The sequence below is a fragment of the Chanodichthys erythropterus genome, chromosome 16, assembly GCF_024489055.1.
Source record: "Chanodichthys erythropterus isolate Z2021 chromosome 16, ASM2448905v1, whole genome shotgun sequence".
Taxonomy (NCBI): domain Eukaryota; kingdom Metazoa; phylum Chordata; class Actinopteri; order Cypriniformes; family Xenocyprididae; genus Chanodichthys; species Chanodichthys erythropterus.
The window spans coordinates 37,083,831-37,106,934 of NC_090236.1; the positions used below are offsets into that span (position 1 = coordinate 37,083,831).

General features: G+C 36.2%; 3 protein-coding genes and 1 pseudogene across 6 annotated transcripts; 1 reads left to right on the forward strand and 3 right to left on the reverse strand.

Moving 5' to 3' along the window:
* The first annotated feature begins 103 nt into the window (after positions 1–103).
* On the forward strand, positions 104–8,470 carry LOC137002615 (heterogeneous nuclear ribonucleoprotein C). Its single transcript, XM_067362376.1, has 9 exons — positions 104–1,025; positions 3,144–3,259; positions 3,460–3,725; positions 3,807–3,879; positions 3,969–4,031; positions 4,109–4,278; positions 6,488–6,601; positions 6,910–7,043; positions 7,443–8,470. Exons 2-9 carry the CDS (start codon positions 3,255–3,257, stop codon positions 7,548–7,550), a joined length of 933 nt encoding a protein of 310 aa, XP_067218477.1. The 5' UTR covers positions 104–1,025; positions 3,144–3,254; the 3' UTR covers positions 7,551–8,470.
* A 683-nt stretch (positions 8,471–9,153) lies between these two features.
* Positions 9,154–14,325, reverse strand: LOC137002913 (complement C1q-like protein 2). Of its 4 annotated transcripts, XM_067362852.1 has the most exons (9): positions 14,151–14,307; positions 13,888–14,006; positions 13,628–13,775; positions 11,013–11,075; positions 10,709–10,771; positions 10,405–10,467; positions 9,968–10,030; positions 9,746–9,877; positions 9,154–9,649 (listed from the first exon to the last, which is right to left on the reverse strand). In XM_067362852.1, the coding sequence occupies exons 1-9, from the start codon at positions 14,209–14,211 to the stop codon at positions 9,372–9,374; spliced, it is 990 nt and encodes a 329-aa protein (XP_067218953.1). In that variant the 5' UTR covers positions 14,212–14,307; the 3' UTR covers positions 9,154–9,371. The 4 variants fall into 4 exon arrangements, with proteins under 4 accessions (XP_067218953.1, XP_067218954.1, XP_067218956.1 ...); XM_067362853.1 differs by lacking the exon at positions 13,888–14,006 and having other exon boundaries at positions 14,151–14,280; XM_067362855.1 differs by lacking the exons at positions 13,628–13,775; positions 13,888–14,006.
* Positions 14,326–16,035: 1,710 nt separating this feature from the next.
* On the reverse strand, positions 16,036–18,737 carry LOC137003824 (complement C1q-like protein 2; annotated as a pseudogene).
* Positions 18,738–21,767: 3,030 nt separating this feature from the next.
* On the reverse strand, positions 21,768–22,891 carry LOC137003637 (complement C1q-like protein 4). Its single transcript, XM_067363854.1, has 4 exons — positions 22,572–22,891; positions 22,366–22,425; positions 22,142–22,273; positions 21,768–22,045 (listed from the first exon to the last, which is right to left on the reverse strand). Exons 1-4 carry the CDS (start codon positions 22,753–22,755, stop codon positions 21,768–21,770), a joined length of 654 nt encoding a protein of 217 aa, XP_067219955.1. The 5' UTR covers positions 22,756–22,891.
* Between the last annotated feature and the right edge of the window lie 213 nt (positions 22,892–23,104).

Here is a 23,104-nt window from a genome sequence, read left to right on the forward strand (position 1 = left end):
ATGTTATCCCCATTAATGAAAGTTATAAATGTGGGTCTTTTACAAAGTGAATTTTACATAAAAAGCTGTTTTTGTATAAAAACATTTTTAACATAATTATATAAATTTAAAAGATATCATAAATTTTCCAAAAACTGTACAAATATTGAGTAAAAACATTAAAGACACTGAAGGTGACAAGTGTTACTTTTTTCACACCAACATAAAAACAGATATCATTCCAATGTATTTTTTTTATTTGTAGATCTAGAAAGTGTTAAGCACCAAAGTTTCATGCCATTTACGCAATTTTTTTTAATTATTGCAAATGCCTTTTTTTTTTTTTTTGCAATAACTTTATTGAACAAAAAGAATTTAAAAACCACAAATGGCCTGGTACAAAATAGAACATTTCTTAAACAGACTCCAAAAACCATCAGGGGGTTAAATGCCTCTAATCAGCCACTGAGCAAACCAACTTTGCTGAAGAAAAACTGTAGTTTAGGTATTGAAAAGACCTCATCCTCCTCTGTCAACCATTTAATGTTCACATTATTTCCAGACATTCATAATAGGCTACATTAAAACCAAAATATTAGGTGATGAGAAATAAGCAAAGACCATCAATCATAGAGGCACACAGTAAACTGAATGCAATTATATATATATATATATATATGTGTGTGTGTGTGTGTGTGTGTGTGTAGGGCGCGCGACGCGACTCGAAAGGTCATGATTCTTTCAAAATACAAGCCCTTACTCATTTGAGTTGACGAAACTGCGATTTAATATCACACGTCACCACAGTAAACATGATAGATCTTGTTTTATATTTTATAAACACTATATAGGTCAGCGTTACGTGGTTTAGACGAGAAGGGCTAATAACAACAACAAAAAAGTCATGACTTTTAACTTGAAAAATGAGTGGCCATCTTTATGTCGTAGCAGATTGACTGCTCGCGCGAATTCACACACAGTTGTTGCCTTTTTGCAGGCAGTGAAAGATTATTAATCCTTCTTAAATAGCACGTTTTAAGCTTTTGGTGAGTAGTTTTTGTATTATATACATTTTTTAAATCAACAATGACCTTTGCATATTTTTCGTGCATTTACAGAAATGTTTATGATTGTCGAGGCCCTGCAGAGCGGTTTGTCTCCATTGTCTGCTTCGAGAATTACATTTCATGAATTTGAATTTCTGCACATGTGTTGAGTTGTTTTGAGTTATGGTGCCTTGAATCAATGATTTCCGTGTAAAGAAACCAAACCGCGTTCGCGAGTGTTAAATGGGAAATTCAAACTCGATTGTCTTGTTCCTCGCGATATCGCGACCACAATGATGAATGAATGAGGCGTTTATGAAGCGCTTTACTGTGCTCTACCTTACATTCAAAGCGATTTACATTCATATCGGGGTTTCTCCTGGTGCAGCATCCGCCTGATGAAACAGCCTCACCGCAGTCAGCTGCTGTGTAACGCGTTAACTTGCATGTAATCTGGATTGGATTACATTTCAAATACTCGTAATCAGACTACAGTTGCTTTTTTATTGATTGCATGTTATTCTTACAATGGCAGTACATTATTCATAATTCATTAATTCTACTAATTTGTTATATTTTAAATTTGTCTTTCTATAAAAGTATGTTTATATCCGTTCAGAAGGTCTTCCAGGATTTGTCATGTGACTATCATCAAAGTCCCTTTAAGACAAGTCATTTCACTCGGCGGCCATCTTTTAAACGCCTCTCGGGCATCCTGGGCATCATGCCCTATCTCTTTGAATGGGGAAACATCAAATTCTCCAAAACTGTTTGCCAACCTTACGATTACATTTCATATTTGAAATCGCCAGTGAAATCTGACAACAGCTGTCTTATAAATGTTTTATCCAAACGCTCGAATCATGACAAAAAACTGTATTTTTAGGCTGGATCAAGCTAATGCGCATGCGCAGACCTAAATGCGCGTCTGACTGTTTCTATAGAAACCGGTGCTTCTGCTGCAGTGACGCGGTTACTTTACCAGTCGGCGATTGGCTCTTATTTAGAAGGCGGGACTTATTCCGCCATATTGCGCGTTACACTTTCTCCAATTCAAAACAATACGAGTGACACGTCTTGTGTTATTCTATAGTCTTTGCTATCATGTAAAAGTTTAGTACACTGAAAAATGAAAATAATGTAATTACTCACCCTCTTGTCGTTCCACACCTGTAAGACCTTTGTTCATCTTCAGAACACAAATTAAGATATTTTTTATTAAATCTGAGAGGTTTATTAAGTCTCTCATGCTCATTAAGGCTGCATTTATTTTATAATAAATACAGAAAAAAAACAATATTGTGAAATATTTTTACAATTTAAAATAATGGTTTTCCATTTTAATATACTTTAAAATATAATTTATTTATGCGATCAAAGCTGAATTTTTCAGCATAATTACTCCAGTCTTCAGTGTCACATGATCCTTCAGAAATCATTGATAGGCTGATTTATCAATGTTGAAAACGGTTAATATTTATATTTTTAATAATATTTAAATAATTTTATTTAAAATAGAAATGTTTTCTAACAATATACACTACTGTTCAGTAATTTTTCCTTTTTTTTTTTTTTTTTGGAAAGAAATAATTTTATTCAGCACGGATGTGAAGTGATAGTAAAGATTTATATTGTTAGAAAAGATTTATATTTTGAATAAATGCTGTTCTTTTTAACCTTTTATTCATCAATGAATCCTGAAAAAAGTATCACAGTTTCCAAAAAAATATTAAGCAGCACAACTGTTTCCAACATTGATAATAAAGGAGTATCAAATCAGCATATTAGAATGATTTCTGAAGGATCATGTGACACTGAAGACTGGAGTAATGATGCTGAAAATTCAGCTTTGATCACAGGAATAAATTATATTTTAAAATATATTAAAATAGAAAACCATAATTTTAAATTGTAATAATATTTCACAATATTATTATTTTTTCTGTATTTATTATGAAATAAATGCAGACTTAATGAGCATTAGAGACTTTGTTAAAAAACATTAAAAATGGTTTCAAAACTTTTAAATTGGTAGTGTATATTCAAAACAGAATTTCAAATGTATTGATTAAAACAAAACTAACCATGTCCAGATGTAATGAGTGTTTTTGTTCTCAGTGTAACTGTTAGGAGCCAGGTGCCGCTCACTGGTCGGGTGCTGGAGTTGTTTCGGCTGAGAGAAATCTGCACTTTGGGCTACTACACAAACAACTGCCCTGCAGTGACGCCATGGAGTGAGTCGCATGTTTCTTTCCATGTCAAACATCACATGTGTTTTCTTTGTATTAATTATTGAGGAATTGTATTGTCCTCTTTGGGATCATCCACATATTAGCAAACACATTCCTCAGTAGTAAAGGCTCAAAGTTTTGCTAGCTTTCCCCTTTGGAAATATACTAATTTTTGTTCCTTATTTCTCTTTACACTGCCCTAGTCGTCCTCCCAGCGCTAGTCAGCTGATAGCCAGCAACGTCACAAATAAGACAGACCCGCGGTCGCTGAACTCACGGGTCTTCATTGGAAACCTAAACACTATGTTGGTCACCAAGGCAGATGTTGAAGCTATTTTTAGCAAATACGGCAAGATTGTCGGCTGCTCTGTGCATAAGGGCTACGCCTTTGTCCAGTACGTCAACGAGAGGAACGCACGAGCGGCTGTAGCAGGAGAGGACGGCCGGATGGTCGTTGGACAGGTGCTTGGTGAGGACATTAAAAATCTTATTGTTTAACCTTATCATATAGTTCCCTTTCAACTGAGCAATTGCCTTGTCCCTCAATCAGATATTAACTTGGCAGGAGAGCCAAAACCTCACAGGTCAAATACATCAAAGCGGTCAGCTGGAGATATGTACAGGTAAGGAATACAATTATATATTCACCCATTTTATTGTTTTATTCAAATAAACCAATTTTATTTTTGTTAAAATCTCTATTTCTCTACAGTCTCTCCAGCAGTAGTTCTGGTTTTGAGCTTGATTATGATTTCCAGAGAGAGTACTATGACAGGTAAGACCTGCAGTTATTGATATATATATAAATGTGTACACTTTTTGCTGACACCTCAATCTCTTTGTGTTGTACAGAATGTATTCATATCCTTCCCGTGTGCCCCCGCCGCCGCCACCTCCTCTGTCACGGGCTGTGATCCCTTCCAAACGTCCACGGGTCAGCATGAGCGGGGGAACCAGCCGCCGCACCAAGTCCAGTTTCTCAACTTCTTCCAAGAGCAGCCAGCGGACGCCCTCTCGAGCCCGTCAGTACCTTTTTCTTTATTTTATATTCATCTACCGGTGACAAATGCGTTAAATAAATGTTGGTTGTTTTTTTTTCTTCTGTCTGGTAGTTGACGTTAAAGGGTTAGTTCACCCAAAAATGAACATTTCTGTCATCATTTACTCAGCCTCATGTCATCCTAAACCTATAAGACTTTTGTTCAACTTCGGAACACAAATGAAGATCTTTTTGGGCCTGTTTACACCTGGTCACTTCATGCATTTTCTCTGATCGGATAGCTGTCTGATTTATAAAAACGATTGCATCTACACACGGCCACATAAATGTGTCTCCGCAAAATGGATATAGATCCGATCTTAAATTCCCACACATGCAGATTTCATGGAGTTCACGTCACCAAAAGCAACATTTTATTGATCATCGGCTAATTTCAAAATCAAAGACGCAATAGGAGAGAGCATAGCATCAGCACTGGAAAGATAATTTATTCTCATTACTTTTAAGGATGATTGTGTTTTGAGCACCTTTCAGTTTGATTTGCGCGTTGCCTGGCTGAATGGATATCAGCTGCTCATCTGCGGTGATGCTTGCTGCAGTGGCGCAACTATAACATGTTATTTAGCATATAACATGCGCTCACACATTTATTTTTCAGTATTTTTGAGAGGAGTTAAATTTACATAAGTGGTTTCGACAGCCAGATGCATTTAGACCTGTTCAGTTTTGACTGGAATTTGTCCCAGACCACCTCCTGAAGTGGTTTAAGTGATCGGATTTATATCCGTTTCGAATGCGTTTCTGATAGCTATCCGATCAGTGAAAATGCATGAAGTGACCAGGTGTAAACAGTCCCAATGATGAAATCTGAGAGATTTCTGTCCCTCCATTGACAGCTACGCAACTACCACTTTGACACTTCAAAACGTTCATAAAGAGATCGTGAAACTAATCCATATGAATTGTGCGGTTTAGTCCAAATTTTCTGAAGAGACTCAATCTCTTTATATGATGAACAGATTTAATGTAGGCTTTTATTCACATATAAACTTTGATCAACTCTCACATCAGTTGTGGTAAACAGAAGCTTAAGCATGAGTTTTTGACGTGCGAAAACCAATGAGGTTCATTCTCGTGTTACGCAGTACGTTTGAGCTTCCGCAAGAGGTTTTGATCGCACATCAAGCAGGTTCGGGTAAGCCTTTATGTTCGCTGATCAATATTTATATGTGAGTAAAAGGGTAAATTCAATCTGTTTATCATATAAAGTGATTGAGTCTCTTCAGAAAATTTGGACTAAACATTTTACCATTTCTTCTTATGAACTTTTTGAAGCGTTAAAGTGGTAGTTGTGTAGCTGTAAATGGAGAGTACAGAACTGGCTCAGATTTTATTAAAGGGATAGTTCACCCAAAAATGAAAATTAGATGTTTATTTGCTTACCCCCAGCACATCCAAGATGTAGGTGACTTTGTTTCTTCAGTAGAACACAAATGATGATTTTTAACTCCAACCGTCTTATAATGCGAGTGAATGGGAACACAATTTATAAGAGTAAAAAAAAACATGCACAGACAATTCCAAATTAAACCCTGCGGCTCGTGATGACACATTGATGTCCTAAGACACGAAACGATTGGTTTGTGCGAGAAAACGAACATTATTTATATAATTTTTACCTCTGATATACCACTATGTCCAACTGCGTTCAGCACTCGTTTAGTGAGGTCTGATCGCGCTCTGACAGAGTGCTAGACATTACTGCCGTTGTCAGAGCTCGATCAGACCTCAGACATCAATGTGTCGTCATGAGCCGCAGGGTTTAATTTGGATTTGTCTGTGCATATTTTTTGACTCTTATAAATTGTGTTCCCGTTCACTCGCATTATAAGACGGCAACGGTTGGAGTTAAAAATCATCATTTGTGTTCTACTGAAGAAACGAAGTCACGTACATCTTGGATGCACTGGGGGTAAGAAGATAAACATCAAATTTTTCATTTTTGGGTGAACTATCCCTTTAAAATATCATCTTTTGTGTTCCGAAGATGAATGAAAGTCTTGCAGGTTTGGAACGACATGAGGGTGAGTACATGATGAAATGATTTTCATTTTGGGGTGAACTATCACTTTAACATTGCCTTACTGTCCATAACATCACTTTTTTACATTTTTGACATTGGTTGGCTTGTCAGTTTATACATGCATTCAGGGTTTTTCTTTTTCTTTCAGTAAAAGCAGATGACCTCCAAACTATTAAGAAAGAGCTTTCTCAAATCAAACACAAGGTTGACTATCTGCTGGAGAGTCTGGACAGGATGGAGAAAGACCACAGCAAGAAATCCGGTAACATTCTCCATTTTTTTTTTTCCCCTGAGTTTTTGCAGCACGGTCCCCATACATGCCCTTAAAATGGGTCCATATACAGTAATCAATAATCCATAGTTTTTGTCTAAAATAATACATCTTAAAATGCCATTAAAAATCAAAACTTGTATTTGTCTTTAACTATATGTTAGTGATTAGAATGATTTAATAATACTGTTATTTTATATTATTACATAAGAATATTGCATTTATCTGGATATATGGATGGATATATATAATTTATTGTGAACTGATTGTTTATTGTTATTATGTTTCTTTTTCTTCAGAGGGGAAGAGTGTGAAGGCAGAAGTGAGTGAGGCTTCCTCCCTGCAGCATTCCAGCAAGAAAGACAGAGAGAGGGAAGAGCAAGAGATAAACGATTCTGAGGAGGAGAGAGATCTGTTGGAAGAAGAGGAGGAGGTATGTGAAACTGAATCTGAATTATGGAGGTTAAGATGAAGTGTCATTGGTGCTGTCCTAGTTATTAAAGTATGTTTTCAAAAATGAACATAACTGCTTCAAAATCTGCATTTTCGCTATGGGTGTCTGTAATTTACATTGTAGAACATCAATGTCAAAGTATGGTCGAGTTATGTTTACCATGGGCTTTATTTTACACATAAATCGAAAACCCCCATTCTTAAACCCCATAGCAAAATCTCGAAGGAACAAGCAGAGAATTGGACTGTGTTCTGACGTCATACCGCACCACTCTATTAGTGCGAGGACATGATCTGAGTAAAGATATCTAATGTTGTGAATGATGTTTGGGTCTCTAAGATCTGTTTCCAACTATAGCAAGTTTATTTTCCCTCTCAGGTTAAAAGCCAGGGAGGAGAGAATGAAGAAGAGGAAGAGGAGGAGGAAGAGGGAGAGCATGTGGAAGGAGAAGATGATGGCGACAGTGTTAATGGCGACGACTCATAAGCTGTTTTAAGCACCAAGGATACCAGACACACACTCAAAATTCAGCCCTTTCAGTTCTTTTGAAAGGTTGAAGCCAGTCTTTAAAGGATTTGTCTATTATGATGTAAATGCCTGCACTCTTATAATAACTGACACTACAATTACATCAGCTTCACTGATGTCAGTTTATTCTTAATGTAAGCATGACAACTTTTCAGGCTTTTGAAGTGTCCGAACCTCTTACATTCTCCAGTTATTCTTCATCACTCTGACAAGAACCAGAGAGGTTTTTATTTTTCAGAATATGAAGAATATGTCCATTATGCATTCTCAGAGTAAAACTGGCCTGTTCCCTGTTGCCCTGTGTCTCTTATGGGAATTTTCTTTCTGTGAACAAAGGTAAACATTTGTATTTTTAAAGGGAGAAACTTGAACGGCTCTTCTACAGAGAGACAACAAGCTTCCATGAAACATCTATGTTTGTATTTACTTGTCTTTTTTATATTACCCTGTTTCAGAATAATTCTACAGGAAAATTTCAATAAAATATTAAATTAAATGACTTGTTTTTGTTTGACACTCATGTAGGCTTTTTTAAACAATTTTAACCTTTGCAAATATAAGATCAAGTGAAAACGCTGTTTTTAGAATAAGTAGTGACAATTGCCTTTTAAGTTAGTTGTTTTTATTATAATTTTTCATTCATATTAACAATAAAATGAATTTGATGTGAAGTATGATTAATATATTATCATTTAACCACACACTATGAGCTTTAAAGGTCTAATTTTGACTGTTTATCATTGACTTTCTGATTCTTTGCTGGTGTCTGACCACCTGGAGGTAAGAATGCAAGTGAATCATAATTTGGTGACATGTTTGGTTTATTTTCAGACTTAAAGGGATAGTTCACCCAAAAATGAAAATTTGATGTTTATCTGCTTACCCCCGGTGCATCCAAGATGTAGGTGACTTTGTTTCTTCAGTAGAACACAAATGATGATTTTTAGCTCCCACCGTTGCCGTCTGTCAGTCTTATAATGCGTGTCAATGGTAACACAATTTATAAGAGTCAAAAAATATGCTTAGACAAATCCAAATTAAACCCTGCGGTTTGTGACGACACATTGATGTCCTAAGACACGAAACGATCAAGTTTGTGTGAGAAACCGAACAGTATATCATTTTTTACCTTTAAAACACCACTATGTCCAACTGCGTTCGGTTAATGAGTTCTGATCGCGTTCTGACAACGGCAGTGATGTCTCGCGCTTGTACTTCAATGAGTGCTAGACATCACTTCCGTTGTCAGAGCGCAATCAGACCTCACTGAGTGCTGAACGCAGTTGGACATAGTGGTGTATTAGAGGTAAACAATTATATAAATACTGTTCAGTTTCTTGCACAAACCCGATCGTTTCGTGTCTTAGGACATCAATGTGTCGTCACGAGCCGCAGGGTTTAATTTGGATTTGTCTATGCATATTTTTTTACTCATGAATTGTTACCATTGACACGCATTATAAGACTGACAGACTGCAATGGTTGGAGCTAAAAATCATAATTTGTGTTCTACTGAAGGAACAAAGTCACCTATATCTTGGATGCCCTGCGGGTAAGCAGATAACCATCACATTTTCATTTTTGGGTGAACTATCCCTTTAAGTCTAGACTTCTTCATACTTCTTTCTTAAACATATGTAACTAAGAAGCATAAACAATGATCTCCCTTTCGTTGTCCCTATTTACTCTTATTTACTCAGATACAGTTCACATATACAGGAACAGTTGTGTTTTGCATTACATTTAGCACTGGATAAAAGTTATAAAAGATTCAAACGTTCACAAGGGGAAAATCAGAAAGCCACTGAAACTAGTGTAACTTGCAGGATCGTCATAAACCCAGGTGTCCTTCCAAAGATGTGTATAAATCTGATCACCGATCTCCAGTGTGAGAACGACACCATTGCTGGCGTTACCATTGCTAAAAGGCTTCCAGTCATGCAAAGAGCACTGGGTTTGACTATTTTTCAAGAGACTGATCGCCATTGTGGTTCCACCATGACAATGACCGTAAAATCTGAAGTAATAGACTCCTCTTACTGGTGCTGTGAAAATACCTGTAATGCACAGAAAATGTCATCATATATGAACAGGTTTAAGAACGGCATGCCGTTACTGTATTCCTGTAATAGTATTCTCTTTACAGTACTTACCGGTATTTGAGTCGTAGGCATTTCCAACATTACTAAAGACTTTTTTGTATTCCAGAGTTTTGGAATCAGTAAAGGGTCCAGTTTGACCTGTTCCAGAAGCCAGAAGTCCAGCTGAGAAAGCAACCTTTTTGCCTGGAAATAAGCAAATCGATTGATGTAAAATGTGTATTTTAAAACATTTAAATGTCTATAGGAACAAAATGTGTTTTTTTTTTTACTTGCCTTCATTCTCTTTTTGGAGAGATTCAATCTTAGATTGTGAATCTTGTACTAAGGTTTTCAAAGCTGTACAGAATACACATTAATATAATAAAGTTAGAATGTTGCTAAACAATGAGCTTCAAAAGAAGTATACGTTGTAATTTCTTTAAAATACTTTATAAACTGTAAAGTTTCCCCATAATGTCATGTTCAAAATAAGCTGCAATAATTTCCACATTAGGTGACAATAAATCTTGTGGAAGTAACTGCCATTGTCTCACTTCTCAGTTGTTTTTCAGACACTCAGTTGACTGTTATTATTCCATAATTCAGTTATGAACGGTAAAGTTGTTGTTTTTTTTTATTATTTTAATGTTGCGTAAGTTTGTGTAATAAAATAAAATGTGTATTTTAAATCTCTGAAATGTCTATGGGAACTAAATGTGCTTTTTACTTGCCTTCGTTCTCTTTTTGGAGAGATTCAATCTTAGATTGTGAATCTTGTACTAGGGTTTTCAAAGCTGTTCAGAAAACACATTAATATGATAATGTTAGAATAGATGAATTGTAAAGTTTCCCCATAATGTCATGTTCAATACAAGCTGCAGTAATTTCCACATTAGGTGACACTCAATTGACTTATTCCATTATTCAGTTATGAATGGCAAAAGCTGTTCTTCAGTTATTTTAATGTTTGTGTAATAAAATGTGTATTTTAAATCTCTGAAATGTCTATGGGAACTAAATGTGCTTTTTACTTGCCTTCGTTCTCTTTTTGGAGAGATTCAATCTTAGATTGTGAATCTTGTACTAGGGTTTTCAAAGCTGTTCAGAAAACACATTAATATGATAATGTTAGAATGAATGAATTGTAAAGTTTCCTCATGATGTCATGTTCAATACAAGCTGCAACAATTTCCACATTAGGTGACACTCAATTGACTTATTCCATTATTCAGTTATGAATGGCAAAAGCTGTTCTTCAGTTATTTTAATGTTTGTGTAATAAAATGTGTATTTTAAATCTCTGAAATGTCTATGGGAACTAAATGTGCCTTATACTTGCCTTCACTCTCTTTTTGGACAGTTTCAAGCTTGTTTTGTGAATCTCGTACTTCGGTTTTCAAAACTGTACAGAATACACATTAATATAAAATATGATAATGATGATCATCATTAAATATTATAATGATGATCATCATTAAATATTATAATGATGATCATCATTAAATATTATAATCAGGGGCGTAGCGCCAAATTTTGGGCCCTGGGTACAAACCATCTTGCTGGGCTCCCGTACCAAATACCATAGTGATACCAATGGGTGGGGTATTGCATTTTTATCATAAAAAAACTTAAAAGGTGCCCAAGAATGCTTTTTCACAAGATTTAAAATAAGTCTAAGGTGTCTCCTAAATGTGTCTGTTAAGTTTCAGCTCAAAATACCCCATAGATTTTTTTAATGAATTTTTTTTAACTATTTTGGGGCATCAACTATACACTGATTTTTTCAGCACGCCGCCCCTTTAAATCGCGTGCTCCCTGCCACACAAGCTCTCAACTATATTACAGTCTTTTAAAAAAAACGAGATTTACATAAGAAAGAGGAAGCAATGGGGTTTGAAACTCAGTGTATGTCTTTTCCATGTACTGAACTCTTGTTATTCAACTATGCCAAGATAAATTCAATTTTTGATTCTAGGGCACCTTTAAAATGTAAACAAAATAAGCCACACTCTGATTAATATATTTTTGTCTGAAACTGAAATATATGGCTTCAAATGGTTGCTAAAATATCCTTTATTGTCACAATAACTTTCTTAAAGTGTAGGCTAAGTACAAGTTAATTGCTGATTATTTTTCTGTTTAAAATAAATGCAGACTATAGAATCACAGGGTACACTAACCGCCAAACTAGACATTCAGTCTTTGAATTACGTTTTAAAATAAGTCATAATAAGTCAAAATCAATCATTAAAATGTGCATTAAACCAGGGGCGTAGGAACCATTAAACTTATATATTATAATTTTTGTCCCCCTCACTATTTCCCAATGTCAGATTTTGTTTTGCATTGCCTGATCTCTGCCGATTTCAGAGTCTCCAAATTAATCCATTCTGCAACTTTTAAATGCATAATTAATTTTTTAAAAACGAAATTATAGGTTTAAGCAGGCCTGGACTGGTAATCTGGCATACCGGGCAAATGCCCGGTGGGCCGACACACTTGGGGGCGGGGCCGCGATATAATATGATTTTTTTAAATTTTTTTTATAGACATAAAATTGGCCAACGACCGGCCCATAAAGCAGAGACAGCGGCCCATTGGTTCATTTTCCATACTGACACTGGGCTGGCCCAATCACATCTCTTAACAGACTCCACCCCGTCCCCTGTGTTTCGTGTGTCATATGCAGTTCTCAGAGCCAAAACATCTGTGGATTCGGATGGAGAAACAAAAGCGCAAGTGCAAGGGGGGTGCGGAGAAGTTGCGGGCAAAAAAATAAAATAAAAAATTTTGAGGTTGATGCCTCAACGTGCAAAAATTACTGACATGTTTAGTACGGTTACAGTAGCTTCAGTTTACAGTACCTGACGACGTGCAAGAACATAGAAGAGACACCTGTCAGGCAGAGGAGCAGCAGGTGTCTGACAGTGAAGCCAATGAGGGACAGAGTAAGCAGGAGAGTATAATACAAGCGGTAAGCAGGGTAGTTACATGATTAACAGGGAGGGAGGGAGCGAGGGACTCACGATGCGACGACGATGATGATGCTTTACCTAAATTAATGAATATTAGGCTACAAGACAACATAATCGTCGTCGTTATTATAAAGTCAGACTGTCACCTACTGCACTGGTCACTCAGTCAGCTAAAGTCAAATAGCACAGCAAAAGTTGTTTTGCACTGTTTTTTGTAGCTAGCAGTGCCCTTGTAGCTATCAGAGTTCACTTATGCAGTAACGGCCCTTCTCGTTAACTAGAAAAACCTGAAATGATGCAATTTGGTTTTTCAAAAAAAAAAAAAAAAAAAAAAAATCAGGTTATTATTTTAATGTAATATTACTGATGATGTGTTTATTTCACAACGAGACTATAGGTGTCTATTTATAGCCGTTAGTCGTGATGATGGTCTACTAGATCTCACTTTTCAGCTATAAAAAGTTATGTTTTGTAGCTCTTGTACCCCATTACTCTGGTATGAACACTTGGTTGTTTATGGCAAGTGAATAACATGTATATCATTTTATTAGGACGTTTTTTGCGAGTAATTTGGTAGTAGGCTATAGTTTTTTTCATTGTTTTTAATGGGGAGTATCTAAACAATAAGAGGTAAATGTTTGACACTTAAAGAGGGGTTTGTGCTCTTTAAAACAAAGTATATTTGTATACTTGTATATTCTTTATAGAATTATCAGTATACTACATCCATGTTCTAAGGGTTAACTAGCTTTTATAACATGGAGCACATTGTCCATCAAGATTATAATGCAAAGTTAAACACTTAAAATAAGAATTTTTTTCTGATCTTTGCTGTCTATTGGTGTGTAGGCCCTACTCCACTGCCACTTTTGATCACCAGGGAGTCAGTCAAGCGAGAGTGAGTACACTGGTCCACTTGCACTTACTACTCAGCTTTGTAGGGGCTTTGGGGAATGGAACAGTAGGTATGCATATTTACAGGGACTGCAAGGATGGTGTACTGGTGGGTGGTGTCCGACCGATTGTGGTGGGCCGGTCTGAGCAAAAATGCCAGGGCCATTTCTTTGTCCCAGTCCAGCCCTGGCTGTCTCTGCTTTATGGGCCGGTCGTTGGCCAATTTTATGTCTCTAAAAAAAAAAAAAAATCATATTATATCGCGGCCCCGCCCCCAAGTGTGTCGGCCCACCGGGCATTTGCCCGGTATGCCAGATTACCAGTCCAGGCCTGATGTCCACCCACCACAGTCTCACAAAATCCTGGCGGAAAAACTGCAATCCGTTCCCAAAAGTCATTAGAAATTAGCCCCCCGCCTCGGGCCCTGGGTACTCGGTACCCTTTACCCCCCCAGTCCGACGCCCCTGTAAATTATAATGATAATCATCATTAATATGATGATGTTACATTGTTGATAAACAATGAATTTAAAAACGTGTAATTTGTAATTTCTTTAAAAGAGTTCATACATTTTCCACAATGACATGTTCAATACAAATCCACCTTACCTTCATTCTCACTCAATACTTTGGTCAGTGTTTCTTCTAGTTTTTGTATCCTTTCATCCATGTGTTTTAGCTTCTCGGGCTCAGTAGTAATGTCCACGGTTTTTGACAATAAATCCTGAGCAACTGAGCGCTCCGCACAGACCGGCAGCAGAACAGCCATTTTCTTGATTTTCATTTGTAACCGGGTGACGTATGGGTTTGGTACTACAACTCCCATAAGTCTTTGGGGCAATTATAAGATTTGCGTCATTACGTAGTTGGCGCGCTATAAATAGACGCACGGAAGTGTAGCGCGTCCTCGTTTCATTCATTCATTGACTCTGGAAACAAGTGTGAGCTTGCATCAGGTAATTTGTTCTTAATAGTTATTTTAATTAGTAATGGCGAAATGAAGCTTTGCGAAGCACCGAGGCTTTCCCCTCAAGTGTAAAAAGGTTCATTACTCGAAGCTTTTCAACACGGTGCACACTAACGACATCTTGTGGTCAAAAGGTGGAAAAAAATACCTTTGCGTCTCTAGAGGGTATGCACGTGACGTCACAGTTGACCGTTATGACTGCGGTTACGCTCACTGAGTGGCAAAAGAGTGGCAGCATTGGTTTTCAGCGTGAATGACGCGAAAAATACACAAAACACATCCAAAACGAGAAAGAGCTTTGTGATTGACTATACAAATAGCTTTGACACAAAATCTGAGGTATATATTTAAAGACTGCAGAAAGCTACAGAAAAAAGCAAATGAATCGCTGCAGTTCACAGAAACATTAATTTTGCAGTTATCATTTTGTATCAGATTGTTGAATTTTGAGGTAAAATCATATCATATATTGTGTTGACAACTCATCAATTAAATATTTACCATCTTAAATTCTGCATAATTGGGTGTTTTTAAATAAACATTGACAAAAACTATACAAGTTTTAGGGCTGGACAGTATGACGATATAACATTGATATAAGTGATTACTCGGATTTAAACCTACCGATATTGTAGTTCTATACAATATTCAAAGGCAGATTTGCTTTATGTATTTTCCCGGCGTCGAAATCAGACTCCTGGATATCCATGGTTTAGGTTTATTTGACAAGTTGTAAGGAACACATTTAATTGCAACCTTTGGTGTAATCGTTTGTTTTACTTGCGTTTTCGCAGTTTTCCCTATTAAATCCAGTCATGCAGCAGGTTCTCAGGGAGCGTGACATCGATGCATCGGATGTTCAAGATGGCTGAGCTTGATTGGTTTCCGGATCATAGGATGGAGGACGGAGGAGCGAGGAAACTATGTAGGAAACAAGGAGGGATATTGTGAAGCACCCATAGAGCCTCAAGATAGTTTCTTAATCTGCATGTGGTCTGGGAGGCGCACATGGTCATTTACTTTGTGTTTATTGCATATTGTGTATTGTGGTGTTTTGTGTCACTCTGCATGAAAAATGTAATGTGTTATTACTGGTCATTGGATTGTTGTTTTTTCTGTTGCGTCATTCGATTGCATACCAGTGGACATTATAACAAGAAACTTGAGAAATGCATATTTGAAAATCATGTTTTTTATTTATTGTAGTTTTCAGGGTGTCTGGAGAGAGAGAGGGAGAGAGAGAGGGAGAGAGAGAAAATAAAATGACAAAAGACATCTGTATGAAGCCTGGCCATTTTTTCGTCAGACCCATGCAGCTATACCCTGTTTCGGAATAATTCTATGGGAAAATTTCAATAAAATATTAAATGTTTTGTTTTTCAGTTTCACACTCATGCAGGCTTTTTAAAACAAAGTTAACCTTGGCAAATATTTGATCATGTGAAAAATGTCAGTGATTTTTAGGATAAGTAGTGAGAATTTTTGTTTTTTATTATTTTTCATATTCACAAGAGGAAAATCATACATTCACAAGGGGAAAATCAGAAAGCCAGTAAAACTAGTGTAACTTGCAGGATCATCATAAACCCAGGCGTCCTTCCACAGTACTGTATTAATCTTGTCACTGATCTCCAGTGTGAGAACGACACCATTGCTGGCGTTACCATTGCTAACAGGCTTCCAGTCATGCAGAGAGCACTGGGTTTGACCATTCTTCAAGAGACTGATCGCCATTGTGGTTCCACCCTGACAAATACCGTAAAATCTGAAGTAATAGACTCCTCTTACTGGTGCTGTGAAAATACCTGTAATGCAGAGAAAATGTCATCATATATGAACTGGTTTAAGAACTGCATGCCGTTACTGTATTCCTGTAATGTTATTCTCTTTACAGTACTTACCGGTATTTGAGTCGTAGGTATTTCCAACATTAAGACTTTTTTGTATTCCAGAATTTTGGTATCACTAAAGGGCCCACTGTTTCCTGTTCCAGAAGCCAGAAGTCCAGCTGAGAAAGCAACCTTTTTGCCTGGAAATAAAGTGAATCGAATGATGTAAAATTAAAAAATTTTAAAACATTTAAATGTTTATGGGAACAAAATGTGCTTTTTACTTGCCTTCATTCTCTTTTTGGAGAGATTCAATCTGTACTAAAGTTTTCAAAGCTGTTCAGAACAAACATTAATATGTTAGAATGAATGAATTGTAAAGTTTCCCCATGATGTCATGTTCAATACAAGCTGCAGTAATTTCCACATTAGGTGACACTCAATTGACTTATTCCATTATTCAGTTATGAATGGCAAAAGCTGTTCTTCAGTTATTTTAATGTTTGTGTAATCAAATGTGTATTTTAAATCTCTGAAATGTCTATGGAAACAAAATGTGCCTTATACTTGCCTTCACTCTCTTTTTGGACAGTTTCAAGCTTGTTTTGTGAATCTTGTACTTCGGTTTTCAAAGCTGTACAGAATACACATTAATATGATAATGTTAGAATGTTGCTACACAATGAGCTTCAAAAGAAGTATACGTTGTAATTTCTTTAAAATACTTTATAAACTGTAAAGTTTCCCCATAATGTCATGTTCAAAATAAGCTGCAATAATTTCCACATTAGGTGACAATAAATCTTGTGGAAGTAACTGCCATTGTCTCACTTCTCAGATGTTTTTCAGACACTCAGTTGACTGTTATTATTCCATAATTCAGTTATGAATGGTAAAGTTGTTTTTTTTTTAAATTATTTTAATGTTGTTTAAGTTTGTGTAGTAAAATAAAATGTGTATTTTAAATCTCTGAAATGTCTATGGCAGGAGTACTCAAGTTCAGAGGCCAAGAGGGCCGCATTTCAACCAAATGAAACGCGAAGGGCCACAAGTTATAACTTGGAACGTAAGACTTTTATTTAGGCCTACTTAAGACAATATTTGTAGTTTTACTGTTTATTTACTAAAAGTGCAGGTTATTATCTAGCTAAGTCTTAATAGTATGGTGTCCTTTTTAAAGTGTCACTTAACATGATAAATGGCATTTAAAAAAGTGATTAATAGCTTGTCTTGCTGTATTCTTAATGTACAAATGCATAAAGAAAAACAAGAACTGATGAAAAGAAATCCTTATTCATTCCTTATTCATCCTTATTTCATTTCTTTTCACAAGAAATTTAAGGTCTGGCTGTTGTTCACTGGCTGATAAGAGTTTGTCCGTAAGGGGAGCGCTGCTTGCTTTCTGTTTATAACACATTGACATTAAGAATAAAAGGTTTGTTTTTCATGCTGCTTGGCAACTTACACACTGCAAAGTTTGAGGAATGTCAACTGCATTTCATCATGGAAAAATAAGGTTACTTTGTTTTTTACTTGCGCGCACAGTCTCGAGCCTTTGATGGCATTCACGAACACAAGTGCTCGACACATGCGCACTAGAGAGATTCATGCTTGTCTAGTCTTTTTCGCTCAAATAGTTACAATAAAATGTCTTTGTACTGGTTTAAAATTAGAGTTGCTGCTATCTTTTAATCCCCTCAAACAAGCGCTCTTCAACACGGTCGGCTATTGTGTTTGTTGTTACTCTTGTTCCGTCTTATCCGTTTCTTTTCAGACTGAAACAACAGCCCGTTTCAGTGCTGACACCTTGTGGACAAACTAAATTAGTGCAAAAAGTATTCAATGCGCGCGTGCAAAGTGCCTTCAGTTTATATTGTTCTTTGCGGTTAGAAAAACTGTGCTGCACGCGTACACTAGACGCGTTCTCTGCTGATGATTACAGCGTCAAATTATAATAAATATACATTTATATGTAGCATGATGCGGGCCACAAATTTAATGCTGACGGGCCGCCTGTTGAGTACCCCTGGTCTATGGGAACAAAATGTGCCTTATACTTGCCATCACTCTCTTTTTGGACAGTTTCAAGCTTGTTTTGTGAATCTCGTTTTCAAAGCTGTACAGAATACACATTAATATAATAAAGTTAGACTCTTGCTATACAATGAATTTAAAAATGTGTAATTTGTAATTTCTTTTAAAAGAGTTCATAAGTTTTCCACAATGACATGTTCAATACAAATCCACCTTCTCACTCAATACTTTGGTCAGTGTTTCTTCTAGTTTTTGTATCCTTTCATCCATGAGTTTTAGCTTCTCCAGCTCAACAATGATGTTCACACTTGGTGATAATAAATCTTCAGTAATTGAGCTTCCAGCACAGAGCAGCAGAACAGCCATTGTCTTGATTTTCATTTATTTTCAGACACTCAAATTATTCCTGTGATTATTCCACAGTTCACCTTTGAATGGCAAAAGCTGTTCTTCAATACTTGCGAAAGTTTGTAAACGTTTGCACTTTAGACTGTTGTTGGAAGGGTTTTGTTTATTGTAGTAGTCACTAGGGTGAGTCAATATAGAATTGAGTACACGGAAAGTACATTTTTAGCATGTGTGTGTTGTCTGGTTCGGGTTTACTTAAAGATAGTTACCTAGGCAAGGCAAGGCAATTTTATTTGTATAGCACATTTCATACACAATGGTAATTCAAAGTGCTTTACTTAAAGAAGAAGAATAAAAATAGAACATAAGGAATAGAAATAACAGTAAAACAGAGAATTTTGCTATCTGGATGGAAGAGCTAGGAAGTCTTAGTGAGTTTTTTTGTTGTTGTTGTTGTCCATCAGAGTGGATCTAAACGGATCTACCCATCAGAGCAGATCTAAATGGATCTTCCTCACACGACAGGATCGCTACCTGTTAAGGCACTTCAAACTGATAAACACAGTTTCAATCTTCCCTTTTGCCAAGACACCTCAAACTGCGCCACACAGCCCTAATCCCCCTTCCGGAGATATCCTATCTATGCAACGCAGTTCAAATTTCTCCTTTGGAATACCCCTTTCATGCATTCAGGGTTTTTCTTTTTCTTTCAGTAAAAGCAGATGACCTCCAAACTATTAAGAAAGAGCTTTCTCAAATCAAACACAAGGTTGACTATCTGCTGGAGAGTCTGGACAGGATGGAGAAAGACCGCAGCAATAAATCCGGTATTTTTTTACAGTTTTTACAGCATACATGCCCTTAAAATGGGTCCATATACAATAATCAATAATCCATAGCTTTTGTCGAAAATAAAACATTTTAAAATACCATTAAATCAAAAAATTGTATTTGTCTTTAACTATATGTTAGTGATTAGAATGATTTAATAATATTGTCATGTCATATTATAAGAATATCTGTCTATCTGGATATATGGATGGATATATATATATATATATATATATATATATATATATATATATATATATATATATATATATATATAATTTATTGTGAACTGATTGTTTATTGTTATTATGTTTCTTTTTCTTCAGAGGGGAAGAGTGTGAAGGCAGAAGTGAGTGAGGCTTCCTCCCTGCAGCATTCCAGCAGGAAAGACAGAGAGAGGGAAGAGCAAGAGATAAACGATTCTGAGGAGGAGAGAGATCTGTTGGAAGAAGAGGAGGAGGTATGTGAAACTGAATCTTGTTGTGGCAAAAAATCAACTCCGACTCTACTGCATAAGAGGCAAACACAAGCTTCCCCTCACTTTTATATCTCTAACCTCCAAGGCCAAAGCCTCTGTCCTTTTACCATATTAGGAACATCTCTTAGTGGCTGTAACTTTCCACACATTGTTAGCACAGACATGTTTTTAACATACATCTTGCATTTCCCCATACCATATCTTGCTCTTTCTATTTCCAACATCTATGTTAACACTATGTTAAACATTACCACTTAAGCCAACATCATATCATGTTCCATAAGCATCATATTTCAAAAGAATACAGGTAAAAAGCATATGAAAAATTAAAATTTCCACAACAGTAATCGCTACCATTTTAAAAGTTGTTGGGTCATTTATAATACTCAGAACAATAGGACACAGAGAAGCAAAACATGACAACAACAAACTAGTCGGTATGGGATCTAGTAAAGAAGTGGCTGCTTTCATTTTAGAGACCTCTGCTAAAAGAGAATATGTGTCAAGTGTACAAAATTTTGAAAACATGGAAACAGAATAACAAGGAATAAAACAGCTGAAGAAGACAATGAAGTAGAAGCACATAAACCTCTATGAACATTTTCAACCTTAGTGCCAAAGAAATCCAGGAACTTATTACAGAGATGATCAGAAGCAGTAACATGAGAGACAGTTTTACGATTCAGAAATTTGTTAATAGAATTAAAAAGTTGTCTTGAATTTCCTTGATTGTCATTAATCATTTCAGATCTGGCAGAAAACAATACCAGCCTTATATTCTTGTAAGCAGTCTTTCCATGTTTCATGATGAACAGTCAGACCTGAGACGCCTACGCTCCATTTTACGGCAAGATGTCTTCAGCATACGCAAATCCTCATTATACCAAGGAGCAGGACTGCAAATGAAACAGAGCGTGACTTTTGAGGAGCAAATAAGTCCAGGCCAGATAAGATAGAATTGAGTACATGGGAAGTACATTTTAGCATTTTAGCATTTTAGCATGTGTGTGTGTTGTGTGGTTCAGGTATACTTAAAGATGGTTATCTGAAGTCCTTGACCTTGTAGGGACATCTTTGGTCCCCATAAGAAAATACTAAGTGATGTTTTTATTTTTGAAAATGGAAAAAATGAACAAAGTTTTCTGTGTTTGGTTTAAAGGATAGAATTTAGTTTGTACAGTATGAAAATAATTAAGTCTATTGAATTTCCCCATAAAAGATGAAAAGTTCTGAATAATTCTACAGGAAAATAAAAATATTAAAATAAATTACTTGTTTTTTGTTTTTCAGTTTCACAACCATGACTCTCATGCAGGCTTTTTAAAACAATGTTAACCTTGGCAAATATTTGATCAAGTGAAAATGCTGTCAGTGATTTTTTTTTAGGATAAGTAGTGAGAATTGTCTTTTAAGTTCAAATTAACAATGAAATGAATTTGATGTGAAGCATGATTAATATTTTATCATTTAACTGCACACTATGAGCTTTAAACATCTCATTTTGACTGTTTATCATTGACTTTTTGATTCTTTGCTGGTGTCTGACCACCTGGAGGTAAGAATGCAAGTGAATCATAATTTGGTGACATGTTTGGTTTATTTTCAGACTTTAAGAAAGAAGTATGAAGAAGTCCAGACTTAAACATATCATAAACTAAGAAGCATAAACAATTATCTCCCTTTTGTTGTCCCTATTTGCTCTTATTTACTCAGATACAGTTCACATATACAGGAAGAGTTTACAAGGGGAAAATCAGAAAGCCACTGAAACTAGTGTAACTTGCAGGATCATCATAAACCCAGGCGTCCTTCCACAGTACTGTATTAATCTTGTCACCAATCTCCAGTGTGAGAACGACACCATTGCTGGCGTTACTATTGCTAACTGGGCGCGCAGAATGAACAGAGCACTGGGTTTGACTATTCTTCAAGAGAGTGATCGCCATTGTGGTTCCACCATGACAATGACCGTAAAATCTGAAGTAATAGACTCCTCTTACTGGTGCTGTGAAAATACCTGTAATGCACAGAAAATGTCATCATATATGAACAGGTTTAAGAACTGCATGCCGTTACTGTATTCCTGTAATGTTATTCTCTTTACAGTACTTACCGGTATTTGAGTCGTAGGCATTTCCAACATTACTAAAGACTTTTTTGTATTCCAGAGTTTTGGAATCACTAAAGGGTCCAGTTTGACCTGATCCAGAAGCCAGAAGTCCAGCTGAGAAAGCAACCTTTTTGCCTGGAAATAAGTGGACTGATGTAAAATGTGTAGTCAAATAAAATGTGTAATTTAAAATGTCTATGGGAACAAAATGTGCTTTTTTTACTTGCCATAATTTTGTTGGAGAGATTCAATCTTGTTTTTTGAATCTTGTACTAAGGTTTTCAAAGCTGTTCAGAAAACACATTAATATGATAATGTTAGAATGCTGATAAACAATCAACTTCAAAATAAGTATAAGTTGTAATTTCTTTAAAAGTGTTCATAAATTGTAAAGTTTTCCCACTATGACATGATCAATACAAATCCACCTTACCTTCATTATCACTCAATATTTTGGTCAGTGTTTCTTCTAGTTTTTGTATCCTTTCTTCCATGCATTGTTGCTTCTGGGGCTCAGCAATGATGTTCACACTTGGTGACAATAAATCTTGAGCAAATAAGCTTCCAGCACAGAGCAGCAGCACCAGCAGCAGAACAGCCATTGTCTTGATTTTCATTTATTTGACACTCAAATGCCTAAACCCAAACCCTAATCGACACTTACAAACTCTAGCGGGTCTACTGTCGACAATTTGCTTCGAGGCAGAGTTGCTTCAGACAAGACACTAGACAATGCCTTCAATATGCTTTAATCGTGACTGGGAGGATCTCAGACCAATTTCAGAGAAAATCCCACCAGCAAAAAAGAATCCAACAGTTTTTATAGTATAGGAGCATGGCAAAGGTGATTCATTACATCATTTTTCTACAATGTGCTTGGTTCTTCATATGTAGCCTATATTTCAGCAAACCCTTCTGTTACTAGGTAGAAGCAAATCTGGATTTCTTTATTTCTTCACATGATTC

Coding starts and splice junctions, on each gene's coding strand:
- LOC137002615 (XM_067362376.1), top strand. Junction 4,032..4,108: donor CAGAGAGAGTACTATGACAG/GTAAGACCTGCA, acceptor TGTGTTGTACAG/AATGTATTCATATCCTTCCC. Junction 4,279..6,487: donor GCGGACGCCCTCTCGAGCCC/GTCAGTACCTTT, acceptor TTTTTCTTTCAG/TAAAAGCAGATGACCTCCAA.
- LOC137002913 (XM_067362852.1), bottom strand. CDS start 14,211: ATGGATGAAAGGATACAAAAACTAGAAGAAACACTGACCAAAGTATTG. Junction 13,776..13,887: donor CAGGATTTTGTGAGACTGTG/GTGGGTGGACAT, acceptor TTTTTTTTTTAG/AGACATAAAATTGGCCAACG. Junction 9,650..9,745: donor TGCCTACGACTCAAATACCG/GTAAGTACTGTA, acceptor TGTGCATTACAG/GTATTTTCACAGCACCAGTA.
- LOC137003637 (XM_067363854.1), bottom strand. CDS start 22,755: ATGAAAATCAAGACAATGGCTGTTCTGCTGCTGGTGCTGCTGCTCTGT. Junction 22,274..22,365: donor ATCTCTCCAACAAAATTATG/GCAAGTAAAAAA, acceptor ACTTATTTCCAG/GCAAAAAGGTTGCTTTCTCA. Junction 22,046..22,141: donor TGCCTACGACTCAAATACCG/GTAAGTACTGTA, acceptor TGTGCATTACAG/GTATTTTCACAGCACCAGTA.